This window comes from Gymnoscopelus microlampas, assembly GCF_963454915.1.
Source record: "Gymnoscopelus microlampas genome assembly, chromosome: 1".
Taxonomy (NCBI): domain Eukaryota; kingdom Metazoa; phylum Chordata; class Actinopteri; order Myctophiformes; family Myctophidae; genus Gymnoscopelus; species Gymnoscopelus microlampas.
The window spans coordinates 42114626-42141535 of NC_139962.1; the positions used below are offsets into that span (position 1 = coordinate 42114626).

The 26910-nt window shown below is 41.6% G+C and overlaps 1 protein-coding gene across 2 annotated transcripts in view; it reads left to right on the top strand.

The window, feature by feature from the left end:
* Positions 1 to 2142: 2142 nt before the first annotated feature.
* Positions 2143 to 26910, top strand: part of itsn2b (intersectin 2b) — a 45157-nt gene continuing 20389 nt past the window's right edge. Inside the window, exons 1-21 of one of the 2 annotated variants that reach the window (XM_084066704.1) lie at positions 2143 to 2383; positions 6776 to 6834; positions 8152 to 8244; positions 10712 to 10775; positions 10956 to 11143; positions 11918 to 12169; positions 12265 to 12364; positions 13819 to 13955; positions 15106 to 15169; positions 15350 to 15487; positions 16122 to 16210; positions 16880 to 17142; positions 17498 to 17647; positions 18717 to 18857; positions 19067 to 19154; positions 20877 to 21016; positions 21171 to 21370; positions 22735 to 23480; positions 24626 to 24750; positions 24964 to 25215; positions 26401 to 26594. In XM_084066704.1, coding sequence (XP_083922830.1) covers positions 6828 to 6834; positions 8152 to 8244; positions 10712 to 10775; positions 10956 to 11143; positions 11918 to 12169; positions 12265 to 12364; positions 13819 to 13955; positions 15106 to 15169; positions 15350 to 15487; positions 16122 to 16210; positions 16880 to 17142; positions 17498 to 17647; positions 18717 to 18857; positions 19067 to 19154; positions 20877 to 21016; positions 21171 to 21370; positions 22735 to 23480; positions 24626 to 24750; positions 24964 to 25215; positions 26401 to 26594 — 3431 coding nt within the window. In that variant the 5' untranslated portion in view covers positions 2143 to 2383; positions 6776 to 6827. The remainder of the gene's footprint in view (positions 2384 to 6775; positions 6835 to 8151; positions 8245 to 10711; positions 10776 to 10955; positions 11144 to 11917; positions 12170 to 12264; positions 12365 to 13818; positions 13956 to 15105; positions 15170 to 15349; positions 15488 to 16121; positions 16211 to 16879; positions 17143 to 17497; positions 17648 to 18716; positions 18858 to 19066; positions 19155 to 20876; positions 21017 to 21170; positions 21371 to 22734; positions 23481 to 24625; positions 24751 to 24963; positions 25216 to 26400; positions 26595 to 26910) is intronic. The other variant, XM_084066705.1, reaches the window with a different exon arrangement.

Here is a 26910-nt window from a genome sequence, read left to right on the forward strand (position 1 = left end):
GCGCATACTGGTTGCAGGCATTCTGTTTCTTATCAGTGTGACGTCGTCTGTTAAGGGGTCTATTGGAACTGAAACACTATAAAAATGAAGCTTAAAAATGGGTACTTTCTCCTGATTGGCTGAGATTTTGACACCTACCGGAAAATGTATTTTCTGTTTATTAAAGAGCTGGAGAGACGGGGAGACTCCTGTTACTACAGAACTAATCTGAGTTCCCAGAAGTTTTCGCCAGCTCTGGCGAGGAACTTCTGGGCCAGAGCCCTGGTATTTGTGGGCGGGATGTACCTTACGCTCTGAATCTGAGCGGACACGCCTCTTACCGGTCTGAGAGCTGTGCAACTCGTCTAAAAAGTCCGACGAGAGGCAAACAGCAGTACACAACAATGGCGGCCGAAATTTCTCAAGGGGAAATTGCTTCCCGTCGATCCTATTTAGATGCAACACCCACTGCATGTGGATCCCGCCCCCTTTTCTTCATTGGCTGTTGATTTGAATCACAACGCAGTGGCCGCGCCCCTGCTGTCCAAGCTCCGACGCTAACCCTCCCAGACTACTACAGAACAAACACTCTATAGCAATGATTACCATCAGAATATAGTGCTTTAACCTTTTAACAAAATACTTTTTGTTTTAACCAAAACATATCACTTACCCTACCTTTAAGTCAACCTGTTTATACCTTATTTTTAACTCTATGGTTTATACCCCACAAAGATGTCCGCATTACCAAATTACACTTGTTGTCGACGCCCCCTTCAGGATTTCTTTGGTACGTACTATAGCAGATCTACAAGCTCTCAACATGTCGCACCGCAATGCGTTGTGAGCTTGTAGATCTGCTATTGTCAAACAAATCTTGAAAATAAGTCCAAAGTGTGGAATATTTAAAAAAATATTCTAACAACACAACTCTTGTATGGGGGTTCCTGGCACAAAATATTTTCAGATGGAGGTCTGCAGACAAATACATATTAATTTGGGGGTCCTTGACATGAAAATGTTTGAGAACCACTTTAAACAACATTAGGGAACAAGCCCAAATAAGCAACTACTCTTTAGAAAGCCAAAAAAACGCAACCCGCAACTATCAATATTTACCATCAACTTTACAGAAAAACAAGCCCAAACTCGCTTATAATAAGCGGACCTGGCAACACTGGCAGTAGGCAAAGGCTTTTTACGTCTGAAACCAGTCTGTCGCAAACTACTCTCAACGCATTGTGGGATTTGGAGTTTTGGTTTTATCTGCTGTCGGAAAAGTGCATATAATTAGGTGACCTAATGGTAATGAAACATTACGATTAGGATTGTCTCGATCATTTAGGTGAACAGAATTACCAAATGACACAAAAGATACATTTGTCGTTATGAAGTAAGACGGATTATGTCATTGTTTATAGCAATTTTAGAACTACTTGGGTCATTCTGAGCATGACAACGTTATATAAGAAATAATCTAATAAATACAATAAACGTCTAAACTAAAGGCTGCTATTGCATTCTTTCTCCAACTTTCCTCCATATGCTGTGGTTAATAAATGTGACTGGAGAACTGGTTGTGCTGGCCCTATTGGTTGGGAGGTGTATTGCACTCTGATACATTTAAACTCTATGACAAAATGGCCACCAATCGGATTAAAATGCTTTTTATTGAACAATACGGAAGATACAGGTACTTATGTGAACCCGAACACAATTGTAACATCCGTGGCCATGACATAAGAACTTTATATTTGAGATTTGAACGTTCATGTAGATGTACGTGCCGTAAATTAAGAAAGTGCAAACACTAGGTTGAAGTTCATCCATGACGGTCGTGACTGTCTCTCTTTATTTTTTATTTTTTTTCTCCCTCCCTCCCTCCCTCTCTCTCTCTCTCTCTCTCTCTCTCTCTCTCTCTCTCTCTCTCTCTCTCTCTCTCTCTCTCTCCGTCCCTTCCTCTCTCTCTCTCTCTCTCTCTCTCTCTCTCTCCCCTCTCTCCCTCTTTCTCTCTTTCTCTCTCTCTCTCTCTCTCTCTCTCTCTCTCTCTCTCTCTCTCTCTCTCTCTCTCTCTCTCTCTCTCTCTCTCTCTCTCTCTCTCTCTCTCTCTCTCTCTCTCTCTCTCCTCCCTCTCTCTCTCTCCTCCCACTCAGCAGTGCGGTCAGATGTTAACAGCGCCCATAGAGCCATAGAGCTCAATACTTGTCAGCCATGTTGTTTGTGTGACACTAGAAGTGTCAGCAACAGGTCTATTTGGAGGAGCACAGCTTACCATTACTGGAAGAAGTCTTGTATTATTTTATGACTTTATCCTCTTCATCCAGTACCAGAGAGGTGGATTTGCAACTTCAGCGGCGGAAAAAGCTCCAGAAAGTCCACGTTTTTTTGACCGCAGCAGAAAGAGGTAAACTATCCACCCGAAAGTGCTTATCTAAGCACCAATGGTTTTCAAACTTTTACATTTCAACGTCTCCCTTTAACTCTGACAGTATACAAATGGAACCAAATGGACCCGTCAGGTTCCATTTGTATACTGTCAGAGTTACATACTTGTAAGGGTCAATTTAGAACCCCTAAAGGAACCCAGAGAGTCCCTGGAATCCACTTTGAGAACCACTGATCTAAGCACCCAATGAAACTTTGATGTTATGAATGTTGCTTGATGTTAGAATATAACATAATTGTATGGGAGATGGAAACAAGTGGCCAGAAGTTTATTGTATAATTGTTTAGTGTGTGTTTTAAAACCTTTTAAAGTGGAAAGACAAGTCTGACTTTGAAGGGTGATGATGCCTCACCCCTTGATGATACCTCACAAGAACTTGATGCTAGTTATCTCAGCCGAATATTTACACAGAATACAGATATTATTGCCTTACTGCACAACAGGTAGCTATAAGCTGTAAGCTGTAAGTTTATAAATTTATAAGTTTACAGATTGTTCAGATGTTTCCTAAATTCCTTTCACCCCAAACTAGTTGAACTGGTTGCAAGTGGTGACAGGTGATCAGAGAATGTTACTCTATCAGTCAGTTTATCTTTCTTAGAGAGAGAGAGGTGTGTGTGTGTGTGTGTGTGTGTGTGTGTGTGTGTGTGTGTGTGTGTGTGTGTGTGTGTGTGTGTGTTCAATGTTTCTCAGACTGTCCAGGTGGGCATGGCATTGTGGTTTGATTTATGCTTGTTCTACATAAAGGATGCAGATCTCCAGTCTGTGATGCTATGTGTATGGTGAATGAATCTGATCTCCAGTCTGTGGATGATATTAAATGTTTACATGTTGTGGGGGGGGGGGGGGGTGTTGTTGATGTATCTGATTTGACCGAAGAATATATGTGTATGCATGTACAGTATGAACTTGTGTGACAAAGACATGCGGGCCCCTTCAACAGGTGGCGTGCACACTTGTCTAGTGGACTAGTTAGTCTGGTGGCCCACTTCAGTGGTTCTTAAGGGACCATACCAGTGGTCTGCTTAAGCTTTTGGATTCCATTCATTTCAGTACAGTATGAAAATCAACTTGCAGAGACTTGGAGCTGGCTTGAGATAGATATTTAACTATAGATAGATATCTGTTTATTTTAAGAGTAGCCAATTAATCGTCCCCACACATTTGCTTCTGTGGTTTTCCACTGCCCACTGCTGTTGGCTCACCTGCCAGTGAGGAGCTCCCACCGGGGGAGGACGTAGCGGGGAGGACGTAGCGCTTCCCTCCATCCTATTCTCTGTCTTTCAGCAATCTCCGGTGACAGGTGCTGCCCCAGTCCGTAGGAGTCGCTGTGACAAAGCCCCCCGCTTCCGGCTTCCCTCCCCCGAATGCGGCCTATTGATACTTTGGGTTCATATAGCGCTCAACCTTGCAGGTCTAAGGACATGGTCACACATGCCCTACTGAAACAGCTTTGGGTGGACTTTCCGGTGGCGGCGCATGGACGCATCACATGCCGTAGCGTCGAGACTGGAGACACGATGTTGATGGCGTTGACGGTGTGATGTCTTGGCATGCGTTGGCTACTCCCCTTCACTCACGCATATGTGACTAGGCCTGTCACAATTATTATTACACAATCGCCTAAAACCAGCATTACTAGTGGTTCCTGAGGACTAGAATTGAGAATCGCTGGATTAGTGGCCTAGTGGACTCACTAGCAAGCAGCCAGTCACACTTGCTGCTTAAGTAACAAATAACAAAATAGTTTTAGATTGAGTCTTTTAAAGCAAAAATATGTGACATATTGGAGTATGTTCCTGGTCCTATGTCCCCTGAAGACAATCGAGGGCGCGACAGAACAGACCTGCCCTGCCTTGTAGAGAAACACAGCCATGTTAAATCAAATAGCATTTATCAAAGTCAGTGCTGTGTGTTTCTTTAAGACGTGCTGTGGTGCAATGTGATTTCAACAACACTACACCGTAAAACCCTGAGTATTGATTTAATTCTGAGGGTCCATTTGGTTACATTTGTACACCCAGTTAACACCAAGGATTTTACGCTGTAGATGTAGATTTAGCCTACCAATGAAAGAGAGAACCACATAAAGGTGAAGAGAAGAGACATGCTGCAGAGAGAGAGATTATTGCAGAGAAGAAGTGTTCAGAGAATTTGTGACTGGTTGATAAAAATCATAATACAGACTTTAGTGCTTTACACAGCACTATAGAGAGTGAAACAGACATCGTCAGTGTGTGTACAGTAGGTGGGACAGTAAATGTTAGTGCTGTCATGGTGTCATTTCATTCCACTATTTTATTACTGTTTATTTTATCCTTATTAGTCGCTATAACCTCATTTTGCATGCCAAATACATCACATCAAGCTAATAAACCACACAGCAAAACTCAGAGTGTAAATGGATGGACCCATAAGAGTTGAATTAACACTCATTCAGATTTTACTGTGCAGAGAGTGATTGACAGACCAGAAAGTTTAGAATTCAGGGCGGCTGGATGAGCGAGAAGATGAAAGGAGAGACAGAGGGGATTGTCCCAGGAGGAGGGAAAAGGAGAGAGGGAGAGCAACAGATGGCAGGCAGTAGATTAGCCTTCCTCTTGTCCTGCGATGTTGATCAATACTTGACTACATTCTTTGAAAGTGTACACCTCTATCTCTTTCCATTTGTTACTGCTTATATTAGGTCTATATTAACAGATACCAGTTAATATACAATTCACTGTACATTAACCCTTTAAGATCTGGAACGCACCTGTGTCACTTAAGATTTCTTTTGCTATTCAAAAATAGCAGATATACAAGCTCATAGCGCGGCACTCGGTGCCGCGCTATGAGCTTGTAGATCTGCTATTTTTGAAAAATCTTGAAAGACTATTTCTCTGATTTAAAAAAAAACAAAAAATTAGGATTTAGAAAATATTTTTAAGAATCGCCCCAGGTCTTAATGGGTTAAGCGAAAATTCATATGCTGTGGGACACTAGTTCATATCCAACCTGGCTCACTGAGTCATGGTCACATCAAAGCCAAAATGCCACCGTCACTTCCTGCTTCCTGTCACCAGACTCGACGACCAGGAAATGCTTGTATCCGTGGGTACTGGGTTGGAGATTGTGAGCAGATTAACAGGAATTTCTCTCCTCCTCTGAAGTCTTCATGTGATTGTAACTCGGTGATGTCAGAGTGGAAATATGACGTTATTATTATTGTTTGTTATTATTAAAAGGCCTAAATGGACACCTGCTTATTTAACCACTTTCAACCTGCAACCCTATTATGGGCATGTCATTATAAGAGAAAATGTTGACACACAAAAAACAAACAGATAAGCTCCAAATGTGTCGCATTGCATTATGAGCTTGTAGATCTGCTGTTTTAGCTATTCGGAAGTATGTAGGGCTTATGTGGTATCCATCTGTATTTTACTATTTTCTTCATTAACACATAATGTCATATTCCTTTAAACGTTAAAGTATGAGTTGAATATGAACATGCATGTACAAACAAACCTTTGCTTGTGTTCAAGTAAAAGATTGTGTTGAATGTAAAACGTCTCAGTGTAAACAAAGCAGGCCTGAAGTCAGTCTGTCTCTGTTGTCTACCTGTGTCCGACCGCCACCTCCACTGTGTGATGATAATAATAGGGGTTGTTTAGTGGTTGTTTAGAGGTGGTGAAGTCATGAAATGGTCAGAGGTTGAAGGTATATGCGCGCACGTGCAGTCACACACACACACACACACACACACACACACACACACACACACACACACACACACACACACACACACACACACACACACACACACACACACACACACACACACACACTCTCTGTTGGTGTCTTTAGTTCTATAGAGTGTGTGTGTGTAGGGAAGGTATTGGAACATTTCCCAGTGACAAAGGAGCATGGGACACAAAAGATTTGGGACCTGGCCAGAGAGCTTCTGACCGAAGAGAACAGAAACTCTGTTCAGACACAATTTCTCTCCCGCTCTCTCTCTTTCTCTTTCTTCTTTTTACTTCTACTTCTCCTTCCCTTCCTATCCTGTCATTCTCTTGGTCTTTCTCGATCTCTCTCTCTCTCCTTCTCTCTCTTCATTCCCTATGTGTGTTTCATACAGAAACAATAACTCCCACATTCATTCTCTTTTAGTCTTTCATTCTCTTATTAATTCCCCCTCTGTCTCTTTTTCATTCTCTCTTACACAAACATTCTCTCTCTCCAGTCAGACAACCTTGTTCAATATTATTAACTGCATTATTATAGACTTGTGTGTGTGTGTGTGTGTGTGTGTGTGTGTGTGTGTGTGTGTGTGTGTGTGTGTGTGTGTGTGTGTGTGTTTTACAGATGACTGTGTGCTGTATCTGAGGACGTGACCGTCTCTTTGCCACGTGCAAACATGAATGGTAAGAACACTACTGTGTGTGTGATTTTGTCCATCCACTCTGCAAACATCCATTACACACACATGCAAAGTCGGTGCTTGTTTGCTTTTCTCTGATTGGATGCTGAACTGAGATCTACACAGCTAAAGGGCAAGTGTTAATTTGGGGGCTCACCTGGTAGAGTGCATGTATCATAAAGGCTCAGTCCTTGCCGCAGTTGGCCTCGGTTCGAATCCGACCCGAGGCCCTTTGCTGCATGTCCTCCCCCCCTCTCTCTTTCCTTCTCTTCACTGTCACTATCAATATAAAATATTGAAAATACCCCCAAAAATAACTTACAAAAATGGGGAGTGTTAATTAAACGGAGTGTGAAAATAGACCTGCAATATAACCCACTTCACTCCTTAAAACTTACCAGTCGACTGAACTGTGCCTTTTTATTTTAAAGTATTGATTTGAACAGTACCTTATGTTGTACGAAAAATATATATTTATTGAGAAATTGTGTATGACAATATTGATACAGTGTTGGATCCAAATCATATAGTCAGTTGTTTCTGAGGATTTTCAGAGCATTTTAATGGCTCATTCAATAGAACCTTTGAATGATCTACTGCAGTACTTTGGGTTTTAGACTTTTCTTGTTTGTGATATGTATATTTCAGTGATCTTATTTCTGTGATCTTTGCAGAAATACATTATTTACTGTCCTTCTGTTAGCACTAGCAGGCCATCTCAAGCAGTTATGGATGGATTTAAATTAAACAAAACTGGTGGAAAGGCTGGTCCTGGGCTGAGGAAGAACTTATACTGTATTATATATATATATATATATATATATATATATATATATATATATATATATATATATATATATATATATATATATATATATATGTATGTATACTGCACTGACAGAATCCGTCATCACCCGTTCCGAAATATTGTTAGCAGGCTGCTAGATAGCTTGCTACATAATGTAAACAGACTGTCAGCAAGTGGGCACACATCACTTCCACCAAAGATTTGCATCTGGTTTGCTTCGAAATAGCATACATGCTGTCACACTGGTTCTGACTCCAAGGCCACTGAGTTATTGTCGGGAATCAGATCATTTTACCAAATGACCTTTCTTCCAGTGAGGCTCAAATAAACCAGGTTCTACTGTATGTGTAAGCACTTGGATTCAAATCCGGGCCTCCTACATGGGAAAACAAACATCTACCAAGTCAAAGTCCCCCTCTGACTTCTGGAATTCAGGCAGGGCTACTCTGCTACACACGCATAAACAAACACAAAAAAGTGCTTAAACTACTTTTCTCTCTCACCCTCTTTTAGGTGGCACCAGTGTATGGGCCATCGCCCCGGAGGAAAGGATTAAACATGATCAGAAGTTTGACACCCTCTCCCCAACCATGGGATATGTCTCAGGTACACTATACTGTACACACATGAACATGCAGAAGCACACTGTAGTGGTTCAACCAAAAGTCAGGTCAGTCAAATCTGACATTTGTATTCAAAAGGACATACGGTACATGTGAACGGCACATGTCACAGAAACCCTTTATTTAATCAATCATAACAAAGTTAATTATAATACACAATAAGCAATCATCCCCAGGCTATTAAAAACACTCAAAAGTTTGTTTCAAAGTATATTCTTCAAAACCCCAAAATCATGAACTAGGAATGGGACAATAATCGTTAAAATGTGTTTTCCCATTAATTGTAAGGAGGGAAAGATGCATCACTTTCTTGGGTCAGCTATTCCAGCTGTCAGATTCATCAGCGTTCATCAGGACTGGGAGGCAAACTGAGCCGGAAGTTCAATGGAATGCATCAAAGAGAGCAGGATGGACAAGCTTATGAATAAACACTATCTTTTAATGATTGCAACCTTTGTTAAATAATTGGCCTGCACCGCACGATGCGGTGCGGGTCACATGCGCGCGATTTTTTTAAATAATTAATTAAACGACTATAAAACAACTAACAACAACACACTCTGCCAGCCTCCAATGGTGGAAAATAGCAGATCTACAAGCTCACAATGCCTTGTGCTTGTAGATCTGCTATTTTCACATGGTTACTGTATGTTTTATAATATTTATCGAAATCTACAAAGTAACTTGTAACTAAAGTTTTAAAATAAGTTTAAAAGTAAAATATTTGCCTCTGAGATATAGTGGAGTTACTGGAGTAGAAGTAAAAGTATTAAAAAATTGGAAATAGGCGTATTCGAGAGTCAAGTGCAAATACCTCAAAATTGTACTGAAGTACAGTTCTTGAGTACATGTACTTAAAGACGTTTACCAAAATCCATTTGAAAACATTTTTTTTCATTGATCTCAGGTCAAATATTGATGTGCGATTAAAATGCGATTAATTTAGATTAATTAATTACAAAGCCTCTAATTAATTAGATTATTTTTTTTAATCGAGTCCCAGCCCTAATTCTGATCATTCACAATTGAATTACATAGTGTGCTCAAAGAAAAACAAGATCAGAAAACATGTGATTTATCTTTTATTTTCCTGAAACGATTATCTGACAAGGGTCAACAAATATATTCTGCAGTGCCAGAGGCCACTTGGATCTCAAGCTGATCTGAGGCACACTCTTGTGAAGAGAGAATAAAAGAAGAGTAAAGAAAGGAAAGAAAAGAAAGTTGCCAGTTGCCACGTGTTTCAGTTGAGTGGTCTTCGTCAGGGCAGAGTCAGAGTTTGCACAGGTGTGCTGTCAAGTTATAAGGGTAGGTGCTTCCGGTAGGAAAGAAATAAAGTTTCCTCCCTCTGACAAGGGTCGTAATTATTCAAAATATTGTTCTAAGCTGGTCCAGCCGACTCTTATTGACTTATTGACTCTGATGCATACCATCGAACGTCCAGCTCCAGTTTGCCTCCCAGTGTGTCTGTAGTGCATATTATGGTGAAGAACGTCTCTCCTCTCCTTCTTTACATAGCCTTGGTTTTACACAGTGTAATTACCACAAGTTGGCATTTCCTGGTTTCACACAGACAAGATGCCATTGCAGTGAGCATTCAACAAGACACCATTTGCCAGTGACCGTCATATGACACTGACAGACGGCTCAGTTGACATTTTACATGGAAGTGTCATTCTCTCATGAACAGAAGCCTTTTTAATTACACAGATTTGATGGATTTTTAATAGGACATATTGTCAGATTCGCTGCACGATGCTAGAATAACTAGAACAGATGCTGAAACTATCACTGCACATCCACACAGCTCCACCCCACTATGAAGGCAGTATGAAAAGTACATTTGGTTAACATGAACTCCGAAAGGACATTGACTGGCACGCCAGCCAACCCACCGCTAGTAGTCTTGTTGCCTTGTCTTGCATGTTTTAGACACCACTCGCACGAGCATTACATACAGTACTATAGTTGTATAGTTTATATAACAGTCATCATGTGGGAACAGACACCATACCAAACTTCTCCACAAAGGATGCCTATGTCTGAATGACTATAAATTGGCTTTGCCAGATACTTTTTGTCCAGCAGTGTTATGGATTCTATGTGGTTTATACAGTAACTGCAAACAAAACCAAACTGGGTAACATGAGCCACTAAGGGCTGATCCTGGTCTGCTTATCTAAGTAGGCTTCCTACTCTCACTCACTCACAGGTGCAAACAGATCGGTTGAAATGCTTAATGTACAGTTGGAGATAGTAAAGTCTACCATGATGCAGTAGGGTGATCTACAGTATAGGACACAGGCACACGCTCAAAGTCCTATATATGTTTGTGCATGCATTAACGTACTCGCACACACATCACTGTTTGACGTTTCAACAGTGAATAACAGCTGAACTCTCTATGTACTTCCTCATTTCATTCTCTTTTTTACTCTCATTTGTTGTAGGGGAACAAGCCAAGAAGTTTTTCTTGCAATCGGGGCTGCCCGAGTTAATATTGGCTGAGATATGGTGAGAGAGACACACACACACACACACACACACACACACACACTCACACTCACACTCACACACACACAGTCCTCTCTGTCTCTCTCCTCTTTCTCTCTACAACCCACCACACACTCACACACTCTGGTTGAGATATGGTGAGCCTCTGATCCCCCCACCCCCCCCATCTCTCTCTCTCAGGACTCTAGCTGATATTAGTAAAGATGGAAAGATGGACAGGTTGGAGTTTTCCATCGCCATGAAGCTGATAAAGCTGAGACTACAAGGCACTCCACTTCCCTCAGCTCTGCCAATCATCATGAAGCAGCCTCCAGTCCCAGCCCCCAGCCTCAACCCCAACATGGCATCCATGAACAACTCGCGCTACGGTAAACACACACACACACACAACCCATGAAGACACATGATCTTTACAATGGCAGAGGTATGGTACGACCTGATCATAGATATCAAACAAGCGTAAAAAGAAAAACTTGAATCTTCACTAAGAACTTTTATTCCCCCAGAGCTGGGGGAATAAAGCTACTGAGAACTAAACATAGGAAAACACAAGGAACACTGAGAGTGTATATTTCCGCCAGGCCGTGTGGGCAAGACCTATATTGGGTCATATTGGGCAAGACCGACGACGTACTCTGATCGGATCAGACATACTCTTAACTGATCCCATTGCCTGGAGGTAGGAGGGTTCGGAGGTAGAGTGTCAAACATCTATATGGTAGATTCCATAGATAATGTGTACCGATTTGTACACATTATAATATTTTCTCTCTTGTGAGTGTGCAGAACTAAATCTCACAATCGGTGAATGATAATCGGGAGCGAAAAGATAATTAATGTCCTGGCCTTCGGCCTGGTAGAAATAAAGACATTATGCATTTGAGTGTGTGTGTTCACTTGATTTAATAGAGGGAATATAATATTTGACCCAGGTCAGTCATTGTATAACAAAAGACACTTGGTCATAAGGAGATGGTGACACCATGATGTGAATTTAAATGGTTGTTTCTTATAAAATGAATTAATGGTATTTGGGATTTTAGAACTATTTTATGAAGAGGAGAGGTGAACTGTGAGGTGCAAATAAAGTATTCAAAGTATTAATGTGTGTGCGCGCACGTCTGCGTGTGTGTTGTTTCCAGCAGGTTTGGGTTCTTTGCCGAACTTGTCCATGATGCAAGGACCAAATTATTCCATGTTGACCCCAATGTCCATGGCATCTCCTGGGCTCTCGCCTTTGACCCCTATGACACCACTCGGCACTATGGTACCCACAGCAACAGGCCTGAGCCCTTTGATGGGCTCCACACATGGGCTGATGCACACCATGGGAACCCCCACACTACCCAACGGTACCATGGGATTTCTCCAACCAATCCCTACTGGAGCAGCTGGTAAGTAACATATTCTCTTCTCTGTTCTTTGGCCTTAGTTCTTAGGTCTGTGTTGCTTTGTCTGAACATGTGCGTGTTTGTATATTTGTCTCTAGGCCTCTCAATGTCTGGCTCCTTCTCCTCTCCTGGATTCTCCTCTTCCCCTGCTGCTGGCATCAATAAAGCCTCTTCACTGCTTGACCTGGGCTCCAGCAGGTAACATGCACACGGACACATACATGGGTGTGATGTTAAATATTTTCCTGTTTTCCCAACAAAGTTCCATTCCAAGTCTTTGAACCAAGGACTCTCAATTTTGTCCTGCATGTTTTACATTCTCTACTCACTTAACACACCTGATTCTAATTATTAACTCATTGTCAATTAGCTGAACCTTGTCAAGAGCATGCTATAAAGTTAATCATTAGAATCAGACAAGTGGGGGGATACCTAAAACCAGAGTGATGTAAAGAAAGAATGGAAAACGGCAGTCCAAATTGCTTGATTGTCAAGATGTAGAACCCAGATAGTTCCAGTTATGTTTAATTTATTCAGAGGTGATGATAATATACAGTCTAATCTTTTTAAATGTCTTATGCAGAGTTTACAATACACGTTTGTAGCCTCGCAGGTGGACACGGGTGCTTTTTTGATTGTGTAAACACAAGTTTTTTTGTTTGTTTGTTTTTAAATCGATAGATAGATTAAATAAATAGATATAGACTTTTATTGATGCCTATGAGGAAATTATGGTGTCATAAATGTTGGTAAAGCAATAAAAGCAATGTTGTAATTGGTGTGACCATGACCCTACCAGAAGTGAGATGCAGGGCTTTTTTGTTATTGTTCTTTTTGTTATTATCACAACCTGTGCAATAATGTGCAGAACCTTGCAGGCCAGAATAAAGTCACACATTTCATTTAGCGTGTACAGTAGAGTTCCCCCCGCTGAAAAAATAACATCATCTAGGCCCGACCACTTTAAATGCTGTTCCGCGATGCCTGATCTGTACAGGATGTAATCTTAAACATTTTATACTGTACATTTTAGAGCATGTAACCAGCATACAGTATCTGCAGTGGTTAGGCCTTAAGTGGTCTCTCTACTCTTGTGATGAGTAGGTCCTGGTGTCCTGGTGGATTAGGTAGGACAACCAGTTGACAAGTAGCCTTCCCGGAAGCTAATAAGCGCAAATATATCCTCTGCACAAGCAGTGATTGCCTCTCACATGGGAGGCCTGGGTTCGAATTCCGGGTAGGACATAAAAGTTATACATTGCAGCTTTAATATTTTACTAGAGTACAGTGTGGACTGGAGCCATGTGGGACTCCATATTTGCGCAAAACTGACGACCCCTTCAGTGGCCATCATTCACGAATGTTGGGGAAGTGACGTCTTGTTGATGACATTGTGTGGAACTCCGTGTTTGGGCAAAAAAAAGAAAAAACAATCCTTTGAATTTGCCTCTGGGGGCACCGCCCAATTCCTCATGTAGAGACCGGATGTCAGCCTGTTTACTCTCCTTCAGCCCTCCTCTTCCGGTGGTGCTCCTGTAAAAGAGATTAGTGTTAATGTAATAACAATCTGCTCTTCATGACTAAACAGTGTGCATGATGAGAAATGAACAGTTGTTTGTTTACTCTTATTTTCTACTGTCCATGTCTTCCAGCTCCAGTTCTTTGTCTCCCGGGATGCTGTCCTCTATGCCTCCTGGTCCCAGTGACTGGGCTGTCCCCCAGGCATCTAGACTCAAATACAGACAGCAATTCAACAGTCTGGACAAACAAATGACTGGATACCTTACTGGTATGACACTGGGACTGGGGTAGCATATTGCCACTGATCAAGTCAGTTCATTAATTATTTTACAGCTTTAGTATTTTAGGGTTCCAAGCTCTTGTTTGAACCCTATTGTTTGTGTAAAAACTCCGTAAAGAAGTCTTTTGAATTGTTCAAAGTCTCAGCAACCACTCTGGTTACAACATTCACGTCGATAACGTGTGCATCTCATGGGGTTTATCGTCTAATTCCATTTTGAAATAAATATGATTAACTTTAAATGGCTGTTTACTATTGTATAATGTGAATTCATGCCATTTGGGGATTTTTTACTATTTTGTAAAGAGGAGACATGAACAATGACCAGTGTGTCATACCTCATGTTGTGTGTGTCTGTGCAGTATGTGACTGACTGTGTGTGTACAGTGGTATGTGTGGAATGCAGGCGTGGACATAAAGGGTTTTAACCTTCTCTTTGTCCATGGACGCTCAGTTATCTTTGAGGAACTGGTCTACCTGCCTGCACCAGCTGTGGCTGTTTAAAGACAACACATACAGTCCATTAGATGCAGACATTACTGCCACCCATGCAGAGCCTGTCCCCCTTTTCTTATTTCTTGCTGTACCTGTTCTTGTAAATTAGCCATAAAGCAGTGAAACACACATGCTTCTGCTAGGCCTGCTGATGAACATCCCACAGTAAATACATAATAATAATCATTTTCTTAGTATTCTTGATATCAAAATTCAGTCATGTTTACTTCTGTAAAACAAAATTTGTTGTGTGCATAATTATATAGGCTTGAATCAACCAAATTCAACCAATAATATCATGACTATATGTATCTGTGTTTACAGGACACGGATACATATAGAGGCACTGACCTTAAAACTAGCGTTGCCCCCTGGGCGCTGCTTACTGGCTGAACACTGCTCCTTTCTAAATCAGCTAGTTCTGAAACCTTTTTGTACCAAGGACTCCCAAAACGTGTATATGTATTTGGCCGCGGATCCCCCATCTGAAAATGTGCCGCGCTATGAGCTTGTAGATCTGCTATTTTTAGCCAAAGAAATCTGAAAATGACACAGATGTGTTCCCGGTCTTAATGGGTTAATGGTTAAACTGGTAAATGTGACATTCTCATGGTTTTCATCACATTGTCAATGTTTTCACCAGGCCAACAGGTGAGGAGCATTATGGCAGCCACCATGCTGAACCAGACACAGTTGGCGTCCATCTGGTGAGAACATCTGCATCTGGGTCTGTGTGTGGTGGTGGTGGGGTGTGCATGTGTGTATGGCTCTGTGTGTGCACGCACGCACATGTGTGTTAGAGTTCTGTATAGAATGTAGTTTTGACCTGGGTTTGCAAGATTTATTTCTATTCCTTCCTTCCTATTCCTATTCCTCTTCTCTCCCAGGACATTAGCTGATGTTGATAAGGATGGGAAGCTCAAGGCTGAGGAGTTCATCCTGGCAATGCATCTGGTGGACATGACTAAGTCTGGATATTCTTTACCAACGACACTGCCAAATGAGCTGGTACCACCTTCATGCAGGTATACACACACGAACGGGCGCACGCACGCACACACTTAAAAATACTGTTGGCCTCTTAGCCTTATCCTATGGGCTCCTACAAGGGTCTGTTCTTTATATGCATACAATACATACTGTACAATGTGTCCTGCCAGTCTTACCCTGACAACACACCTCTCCCTTCACAAAACAACTTCAGACCTGTGAAGAAACGTGTTATGATGACATAAACCATTGGATTTCCCAAAACTTTCTATTGCTGACCAGAGACCAGACTCAGATCTTTATAGTGGGTGCTAAGGGACAGAGGCAGGACATTACAAGGTTTTAAAGCTGCAATCTGGAACTTATTTTAATGAATAAAACTTTATTTTAACCAATCTGTATGGTAACATCTGCACGTGGCTGGAGGTAGTAGCTGTACATATGTATATCCGTGTGCATAATTCTTTGTTATTTTTTAATGTGAAGCACATTGAGTTTACCTGTATGAAATGTGCTATAAAAATAATATAGTCAGTCAGTCACTCACACATTAATACATTGAGTCTGCCACTTACAGTTTAATCTAAAAATGTTGTGATTATTGAGTCCAACATCTAAATGTGTACTATAGATGACATATAGATGATACAATTGAAATGTGTGTTCCAGGTCTGTATTGAATGGCTCCAGTTCTTCTCTATATGCTGCTCTAATCGATGAGACTGATAATGAACCTCCACAGAAGACGAAGACCAACAGTATGTATTCATACACACACACAACAGCTCCTGTTATTATCTGTGCCAGGCTGAAAGGCTGTGTGTGTCTAATCTCTGTATTTCTTGAATCATGAAACTCCCTATATAGGCCTAGCTCATAGCGCGGCACCGAGTGCTGCGCTATGAGCTTGTAGATCTGCTATATCTTTTAAAAAATAGTGAAAATTTGAGGAAATCTTTGAATATATATATATTTTTAAAGCAAACATTTGTTATTCAAGTCTTTGCTTCTGGGGGGTCCCTGGAACAAAATATTTTGAGATGGGGGTTCACGGCCAAATACATATAATTTTGGGGATCCTTGTCCTTGACATGAAAAAGTTTGAGAACCACTGATATATATAGCAACATAAGTTCTTTGGAAAAAAAACTGATTGACTGATTTGAGTTAAACATATATATTCAAAGATTTGCACAAATTGTCATGATATTCCAAAAAATAGTAGATGTACAAGCTCATAGTGCGAAACCGAGTGCTGCGCTATGAGCTTGCAGATCTGCTATTTTTGAATAGCCAAAGTATAAGATAATGGTTAAAGTGGTTAAAATCTAAAGTGACAGATGCTTTCCCGGTCTTAATGGGTTAGGACCCCTACTGTCCTGTCTACAAAGTTAAACCAGTGTTTTATGTCTCCTCTTCGCCTCCAGTGTCGTTCGAGGATAAGTTCAAAGCCAACCTGGAAAGAGGGAACGCAGAGCTGGAGAAAAGACGACAGGTACTACAGGAGGCACAGAGGAGGGAAGAGGAGAGACGTGCAGAGAAGGCGAGAGAGGAGCGAGAGAGGAGCGAGAGGGAGGCCCGTGAGGCGGAGGAGAAGAGACGCAAGGAGGAGGAGAGGAGGCTTCAACGACAGAGAGAGCTGGAGAGGCAGAAAGAAGAAGAGAAGCAGAGAGAGATAGAGAGAAAAGAGGTGTGTGTTTCTTTTTAGCTCTTTCTTAGATTCTTTATTCGCTCCTACCTGTCTGGGGACATCTAAATTCAAGGTTCCTGCTAAATCAGCAGCGAGAAGTCTGCTAACAATTCTATGACTATTGCTTTGAAAACAAATACATAATATTACTGTCCCAATATGAAAGAACTCCCTAAAGTCTTTGCTTTGGTTCTGTCTTTTTTATTAATTCAATTTATTTCACCCAGTTTTAGCAACGAAGGCTGGGAGATTGTCACGAGACTCTAGTTGAGCAAAGCGTTTAGAGACAAGTGTATTGCTCTTATAAAGTAAGGTCCTTACACTGTGTGTGTGTGTGTGTGTGTGTGTGTGTTAGGCTGCTCAGAGGGAGTTGGAGCGTCAGAGAAAGGAGGAGTGGGAGAGGAGGAGGCGTGGGGAGCTGAAGATAAAGAGAGAGCAGGAACAAGATGACATCATCAGACTGAAAGCCAAGAAGAAGAGTTTGGAGATGGAACTGGAGGAAGTGGTGAGTAATAATAATAAATATAGATGCAAGCAGCAATGCCGGGGGCCAAGAGGTGAGGCAGTGAGCAAAACACTGTATGATGTTTTGGAATGATTGGCAGGGATGGTTGGTCTGCATCCAGAAATTAGCTCTCTAGCGCTGCTATTTTGTTTCCATGGCCAACAACGGTCAGCCTCCAAGTTGCTTGATTGTGTCATGGGTGCCATGGCATCTGCTGCTTTTGGTCCACTGTGTTTTATCAAGTCCAGAGTCAACACAGCCATCTACCCGTAGATTTTAGAGCACTTCGTGCTTCCGTACGTTGACAAGCTTTATGGAGACACTGATTTCCTTTTCCAGAAGCACTTGGCATCTGCCCACAGAGCCAAAACTACTAGTAACTGGTGTACTGACCATGGTCTTACTGTGCTTGACTGACCAGTCAACTGGCCTGACCTGAACCCCACAGAGAATCTGTGTTGTATTGTCAAGAGGAAGATGAGAGACACCAGGCCCAACAGTACAGATGAGCTTAAGGCAGCTATCAAAGCAAACCTGGGCTTCCATAACACCTCAGCAGTACCACACGCTGATCAACTTCATGCCACGCCCCATTGATGAAGTAATTTGTTCAAAAGTATTCCAGACCAAGTATTGATAGCATAAATTAACATACTTTTCAGAAGGTTAACATTTCTGTATTATAAATCCTTCTTTTGAGTGCCCTTGTGTAATATTCTAATATTTTGAGATATGGATTTTTTTTTTCATGAGCTGTATGCCATACAAATCTAAATTAAAAAAAAAATGTATTGAATACTTCACTGCATTCACAATGAATCTAAATATATGAAAGAAGAAAATGAACTTTTACACAATATTAATTTTTTTAGAAGGATCTGTAGTTGATATTAACATGTTATTAATAGTTTGAACATGTATGAATATGTTCATGGCAACATGTTATGACTATAGACTTATGAAGTTAATGTTTGATCTATCAAATGTGGAGTATTTATTTTATTTTGTATCTTTCTCCTGATTTCTTGGTCTCGTCTCCTCCCCTTTTCTCTCTTCCTTTCTCTCTCAGGGTAATAAACATCGTCAGATCTCAGATCAGCTGCGTGGCGCCCAGAACAGGAAGAAGGTGCAGAAAGTGGAGCTTGATTTGACCAATCAGAGAAGAGAGACACGCCAACAGGACATTGACAACCTGCAGAGGCAGCTGGAGGTGTGTGTGTGTGTGTGTGTGTGTGTGTGTGTGTGTGTGTGTGTGTGTGTGTGTGTGTGTGTGTGTGTGTGTGTGTGTGTGTGTGTGTGTGTGTGTGTGTGTGTGTGTGTGTGTGTGTGTGTGTGTGTGTGTGTGTGTGTGTGTGTGTGTGTGTACTCATTGTTATAAACCCCTCTTTTGATGATGCGTTTCACGTTTGTGTGTGTCAGGAGTTCCAAAGGAAGTTGTCCCAGCTGACCCCTGAACAGAGGAGACTGACAGAGAAACTGAGGAACATGGCTCTGAATAACCTGCCAGGTGATTCTGGATCAGTCTGCCATGCCTGTACTGCAGGATGAATGGTTGAATAGACGGGTGGAACTATCTATTGCATCTCTGACTAAAGAGAACACTTTATTCAATAGGTTTCCATTGCGTTCCATTCCATTAAGACCTGAGGCCGACTCTACAAATGCCTTCTAAATCAGTAGTTCTCACACTTTAAAGATTTTTTAAAAATGTAAAAAACATTGCAGATGTACTTGGCGCTGCGCTTGTATATTGCTTGTATAAAGCAAAAATGTAAAATGACACAGATGCTTTCCCGGTTTTAATTGGTTAAAAATAACATTTCTGTATTCATTTTTTACGCTTCAGTATTTCATTTTGCGCATCCTTTTGTAGTCCTGACTGCATTAGAATCCCACCCAAGGCTCTTGGTTGTATGTCAATCCCTTTAAAATAGTATAAAGTAGAAAAGCCCATAAAATACCTTAATAATGATTTTTATAATTTTTTCGGCAGATTCAAAATCTTCAAGCTTATCTATCATACAAGTAGAAGTCAGAACTGAAACCGGCTTGTAAATGAGAAAATAATTTATCAACATCAAAAAGTCAAGTGTAATCAACTGATTATGTAAACAGTTAATACATTACAAGACCAATTCTTCACTTCTTTTGTCCTGTCCAAATGAAAAGAAATGAACCTCTAAATTGAGTTAAAACAATCCTAGTTTTGAAACAAAAGTATCACATTTCTTCTTAAAGTGAGGCATTACAATAGACATTTTGGGAGATGCACAATCCGTCACAGGTTGTGGACATACAGTATGTTTGGTTGAGTCAAATTCAACATTGTTTTTTGTAGGGATCGAATCAACAATACAATCAATAATAGTTGATCTCCCCCGTTGTCACACGATCAGCCACTGAGATGCCGGCCTCTCTACACACAAAGGGGATATTTCTTTGCACCTTCAGTTCTCCACCTATTCACAATGAATTGTGGGATTTGTTGACCAGCAGTTGGGTGGAACAAAAAACCTGTTGTCTCACAATTGATTCCTAAAACAATAGAGAAACAAGCTTTTCATATCTTGAAGTTTCAGACTGAAACTGAGGAAGATGGTGGGAGAGTTTTTGATAAATTTAACTGAAAAAAAAAGAAAATCAGAAATGTAAGATTAAATTAGATTTTGGTCTAACACATTCGCTATATTAGTTTGTCAGCCAAAGCATTAACTAAATGTATCAAATAAAAGCATAAAGTATTTCCAGATATAAGAAAGTGTGTTTATAAGAAAGTGAGTTTATCCGAAACATATACTTCTACAATACATTATTAGTTGTAGTTCCAAAATTGTTTGCTCAACTAATATTCATTTTGTAGCTCTGATGCTCTACTTTCATATCAAATGACGAAACAATGACACATCCTTTATTGTGTTCGGTCACATTTCAAGAAGTTCCCAAGAGCTACAATGCGTAGAATCCCTTCTGTTAATAAGGTTTAGGCTCGGTGGCCTTTGGATTCCCTAATGCTCTGCATTAGTGGCTGCAAACAGCAGGTTTATGAATGTAAGATTCTAATTATTGTTAAATTAAATAAAACCTCCATTTTGTTATTAGGCCACAATAAAGTAAAAAGAAAGTACTATATCAAGGGAATCACTTTGGGATTTCGTCTTTCTAGATGCCATAGCTTTGTAGACTGACCCAAATTACGCATTCTGTTAACTTGTGTGTTTTATTTGATCAGTGTCCAGTGCATCCACCATGAAGATGGGTGTTACAGAGAAGAATGGAGCGTGTCGTAAACTAAGAGAACAGCTGGAAGGTCTGGAGAAGGAGACCGCAGCAAAACTGGTACAGGTGGACCAGTATAATAAAGACATACAGGTAAACGCAACCAATTAGATTTCACAATTTTCTTTGGTATTTAGGCACATTTCCAGTTCTGAAAAACATTATCTGAGACACAAGAAATGGTGTGATTTTTCAGCCTGACCTATTTCCTCTGCTGTCCTCTTTGTTTGTCCTCTGTGTCTGTCAGGAATTAAATGAGAGTCAGAGAAAGCAACAGGCAACGCTGGAAAATCTACGGCACATTAAAGATGAGAAACGACGCGAGCTCGAAAGAAGGAGAGAACAGGAAGAGGAGGGGAAGAGAAGGGAGGAAGAGAGGAGGAGACATGAGGAAGAGAGGAAGCGGGAAGACGAGAGGAAGCAGAAGGAGGAAGAGGAGGCTCAGAGGTAGTGGTTTAAGTCACTTTTATATGACCTGATCTCATATCAGAGGTAGTGGTGTAAGTCAGTTCTATATGATCAGATCTCTGAGCAAGTGTATTGACGTAAGTCAGTTCTATATGATCGTATCTCAGATCAGAGTTAGCGATTTAAGTCCACTCTGTGATCTGAATTTCTGTGATCGTCACAAATTATTACATTGGCAAAGTGTAATGATGGGGGTTTATGCAACGTGAAGCACAACACTTAAACATATGAAATGATGATTGAATAAGTCCAACAGAATCACTAAGTCACAAAAGAGAATGACCAGTGCTCCACGCTCCCAAGGACGTTCTTGCATTCCTCTCTACAAAGACATTCCCTACTGCTCCACTCACTACATCTCTGCTCGCCTAGGTTCCCCCCAGCTCCACTCACAGTGCTCACTGCTCAAAAGAAAAGGAAGCTGTGTTGTATTTTGCTAAAAAAAAAACACAGCCAAAACACAGCTCCAAAGTAGCCTGACAGCATGTTGCGAGTTCGAGTCCCGATCCCGACGGCCTTTGCTGCATGTCACCCCCCATCTCTCTCCCCATTTCCTGTAAGCCTACTATCCTATCCTATCAATAAAGGCATAAAAGCCACAAAAAACTAAACAGCCATATGGAGGCCCGTTTCAGAAACTAACTGGAGCACAATACGCTCTTGCGACACAAACGCGTACCCTATAATTACATTTTATAGATCCCATCAACTACCCTCATGCGCCCTTAATTGCCATGGACAGCAATGCTGTCACAATACAAACGCCATCCAAGCATTAAACCCTATCCATTATGATTTGTCTCAGTGAGCTCAGTGAAATGTTTATTCAGCTCAACTCAGCCTTGACTTTTCCATCTTTTCATGCCTAAGATGTTTTTACTATCCGGCTCTCATTGTGTCTGAACACAAAGTAACCGCTAGCGAACAAGACTTTTCTTCAAGTCTTATTCGCTAACTGTTACTTTGTGTTCAGACACACAATGAGAGCAAGATTATACTTTTTAGATAGGCATTGTCTTTTTAATAAGAACCCCTCCCCTGTATATATAGCAGAGGCCTGAACTCTGAATAAAAAGACTGAATAGGAGACAATCAATCACACATTTATTTGTGGACATTTTGTTTGTTTGACTACTGAATTATTTGTCAAGTCATCATTGTGTTTTATATTTAACACTTGCCACATCCCAAGCATAAATCCAAATATCTTTGGGCGTACAATATTTTCCTCATTTGTCCAACTTTTAGTTTGATTCTATTTACAGATCAATTAAGATTATTAATGTTCAACTCGTAATGTTTTCACTTCCTGTCTAGCTCACTGTAAGTCTTTTTGTCTCCAGGCGTATCAAGCTGGAAAAGGAGAGACTGTTGGAGGAGAAGCTCAGGAGGGAGGAAGAGGAGAGGGAGAGAAAGAGGAGGGAGGAAGAGGAGAGGGAGAGGAGGCTGCAGGAGGAGAGGGAGAGGAGGCTGCAGGAGGATAGAGAGCACAGAGCGAGAGAGGAGGAGGATAAGAGGAGGAGAGAGGTAGTCGAGGAAGGCAAGAGACAGGAGGAGAGGAAGAAACTGGAGGAGGAGAGAAGGAAACTAGAGGAGGAGAGGAAGAAATTGGAGGAGGAGAGGAAAAAAGAGGAGAAGAGGAGGCAAGAGGAAGAGGAGCGGCACAGGCGTGAGGAAGATAGGAAGAGACTAGAGGAGGAGAAGAGAGAGGAGGAGCGAAGGAGGGGGAGAGAGGAGGAGGAGACGAGGAGAGAGAGAGCAGCCATAGCAGCTGTCAGAGATGCAGAGGAGAGGCGGAAAAGAGAGGAAGAAGAGAGGAGGAAGCGAGAGGAGGAGGACAAGAGAAAGCGAGAGGAAGAGGAGAGGAGGAGAGCTGAGGTGGAGAAAAAGAAAAAAGAGGAGGAGATGAGAGCAGAGGAGGAGAGGAGGAGGCAGGAGGAGGAAAGAAAGAAAAAAGAGGAGGAGAAAAGGGCAGAGGAGGAGAAGAGGAGAAAGGAGGAGGCATCTCGCCAGCAGCAACACAGTGGAGGAAAGTCTGACATTACAGAGAAACTGTCTGCTCTCCTGAGAGGACTGGAGGAGAGACGAGGTATAAATATCTAAATACTGTATATACACAGTACGCACTCTATCCTGAGAGGACTGTTACAAGTAAGACGCGCGAACGCTGGAAGCGAACGCAGCTCGAAATTATTGTGTATTTACGGACTGTGTGTGTGTGTGTTTTGACTGTAGCTGCACTCTGGCGCACTCTGTTGGCCGCATCCAGGCAGTGCACTGCACACAGACAGACAGACAGACAGACAGACACACACACAAGCCGAGCAGACTTTCATAGTAAGCTCCACTTGGGCGGAGGCGCGCCTCCTTCCGCGTTCGCAATCAGCCCTAGGGCTCATAGGGCTCATCACCCTCTCAGTGTCACATACAGTATGCAAGGGATAATGCATAGGGAGGTAGTCATTATTGAAATTTAAAGCCCGACCGCCCTGAAGGGCTTTAAATTTCAATAATGACTACCTCCCCATGCATTATCCCGCTTATTACACGGCTACTTAATAAATACATAAATACATTTACCCAAAAGTAACAACAAAACGAAGTATTTCCTTGCTTACGGCAATGAAAGTATTCCATAAGTATTGGGCTGGGCGGACAAGTTCGCCTCGCAAAAACAAATGACGAAATGGAAAAAAACTCGCCCCAAAACACACTCGCCCCCCATTCTATTTACTGCCGATTTGCCTGTAATACCGCCGGATTTGCCCCCGGGCGACTATGTTTTGGGGCGAGCGTTTTGGTATTCCCCCGTTGTTGCGCCACGATAAACAAGGAAGTGAAGTGGATCAAATAGAATGACTTTTCGGTCATTGCATCGTCTATTTCTCACTTCAAATGTTTTCAAAAACATTCTTGAGAGCAACGTTTAGTTGTAAATGACATTGGTTGTTTGTTTACATGGCTGTCATGTTGGATAAAGCATAAAATCAAGCAGCGCAGGTTGATATGAGCAGGTGTTCTGAGTCTCTGATTATACAGCGGTCCGTTATAGAGCTCATCGGTCATTATCCAGAAATAATGACCGATGACTGACCAATCAGAATCGAGCATTCAACCAAGCCGTGTAATAAATATGTTTATATTGAGTCATACTGTATATACGTCACACTCATATCCACACCACATGCACACTGTTGGTTTTGTGTGCAGATAATAACTCCTGATTTGTCTTAGGTGGTCTCCAGCCCAGGGCCACCGAGCACAGGAAATCGGCTTCCCTCACTTCCTTCAAAGCTTTGTACCCGTTCAGCGCACGCAACCAGGAAGAACTCAACTTCAATGCTGATGATGTCATAGAGGTGGGACTAAAACAAGCAACAGTTCATTACATTACAACATGAAAGAAAACACAATGCACTGCCCTCTGATTTGTTTGTGTTGATGTGCAGTACATGCCTGAATACTCAAATGTCTTTCTCTCTGCCCTACCTCTCTTCCATCCTTCTCTTTCTCAACCCCCATCTTCTCCTTCTTTCACTTTTCCATCCTCTCTCCCTCTTTCTCTCTTCAAGGTGGATGAGAGTACAGAGAGAGAGATGGGTTGGTTGTATGGGAGCATTTTGGGAAAGTTGGGCTGGTTCCCAGAGAGTTATGTGGAGCGACTGGACCCAGTAGACAACACGGACAAGCCCAAACTGGCCCTCAAGCCACAGCTTTCCACAGCATCCCATAACAACCTAGAGGCTGCTATGGCAACGGGAGCAAAGTCTGCCTTCACTCCGACACACTCTCCAAATCCAACCCACTCTGAGGGCCAGGGGCAGGTGAGGCATTATGGGTTTTGTTATGAGTTTTGTTAATTCAATCATTCTGAACTTCCTGTTCAGATTTGATTGCGTGCTTATGCAGCCTTAATATCCTTTTGAGAACTCAAGGTTGATTGCAGTTGTACATTCAGAGCAGGACACAAGTTTGAGGAAAGGTTTCTTATAGCACAAGGAAGAACAGATTGTAAATGTTTTTTAAAAAGAAGAGTGCCTTGAAACTTTTCTTTAGTAATGTAAAAAATAGAATATTTTCCTTGGTGGAGGGATTGGGCTATTATTTAACAAGTTAAATCATTACACAAGCAAAGAACAAAAAAATCGACAAATAGGCCCACACGGTTAATATATTTAAATTAGTTTTTCACTCACCATTGATGTTATTTCCTTACAAGGAAGGTGTTAAGGGCCGTCCACACCAATCACTATTACTATAACAACTATGTGAGCATCCACACTGATGTTGTCCTTATAGTTGTGGTGTGGACTCTGCCATCCAGTTGAGTTTGAATATAGTTATAAAAGCATTACTTGGTGTTGACAGTCCATTACTCCTGGCAGCCATACGCTTGATGATTTACATCCTGGTTCACATGTTGTGATACATTCATGTAACAGTTAAATACAGTGACATGGTTCAGTCTTGTTTGCCCTATTGTGGACAGTCGCAGCAGGGCTGGAAAAGTACTGTCTGAATTGCAGGTTGTTAGAGGGACAGTCAGTGTGAGTTTCACTAGTTGGTTGATCTCTGACAACATGGTTCTGAAGTGCTTTTTCTGATCGCCTTTCAGAAAGTTCACTACATCTTACTAGTAAAACTTCTCATCAAGAATAGAAGGTCTGTCTTTCTCTACACCTTCGCGTTTAATCTGCCATTGTATTCAATTGGACAGTGCTCGACCTTCTACATGGGTGCTCGGGCCAGTACGCACCCACGGAATCAGTGCCCATGACTCCTAGTGTCAGTCTGGTGAATTGTTGTTTTAATTGTACTATTAAAACTATACCATATTGTTTTAACTAACACCTTTTTTTTGGTGTTTTTTATTGCATTGCCTTCTCTGTCCTTCCGTCAAACTCTCTCTTTCTGTGTACCATTTCTTCTGTCTCCCTCACATTCTCTCCCTCCCTCCTGCTCTCTCTCTCTCTCTCCCTATTTCTCCCTCATCTTCTTGCTCTCTCCAGGTGGTAGGGACATTGCTAGCCCAGGCATTGTGTTCCTGGACAGCAAAGACAGATAGTCATCTAAACTTCAGTAAAGATGATGTGATCAGGGTATTGGAGCAACAGGAGAGTTGGTGTCTGGGGGAGCTGAATGGAGCACAGGGCTGGTTCCCCAAAACATATGTCACCATGTTGGGAGAAGAGGAGAGTACAGAGTAAGAAATACTGTGTGTGTGTGTGTGTGTGTGTGTGTGTGTGTGTGTGTGTGTGTGTGTGTGTGTGTGTGTGTGTGTGAGTGTGAGTGTGTGAGTGAGTGAGCGTGCTGACTGTGGAACAAAAAAGAGAACGCACTGGCTCTACGGGAGATTTTCCATTGCTATTTCTAATGGTCTGTCTTTGGTGTTGATCGTTAGGCTGCCCAGAAGAGATTATTAACCACTTAGTCTAGACTTAGTAAATTGGATGTGAGTTGGCTTTGGCTCTGTCCTTGGACCTTTTCTGTCTACACCAAATATCTTCCTCAAAAATAGC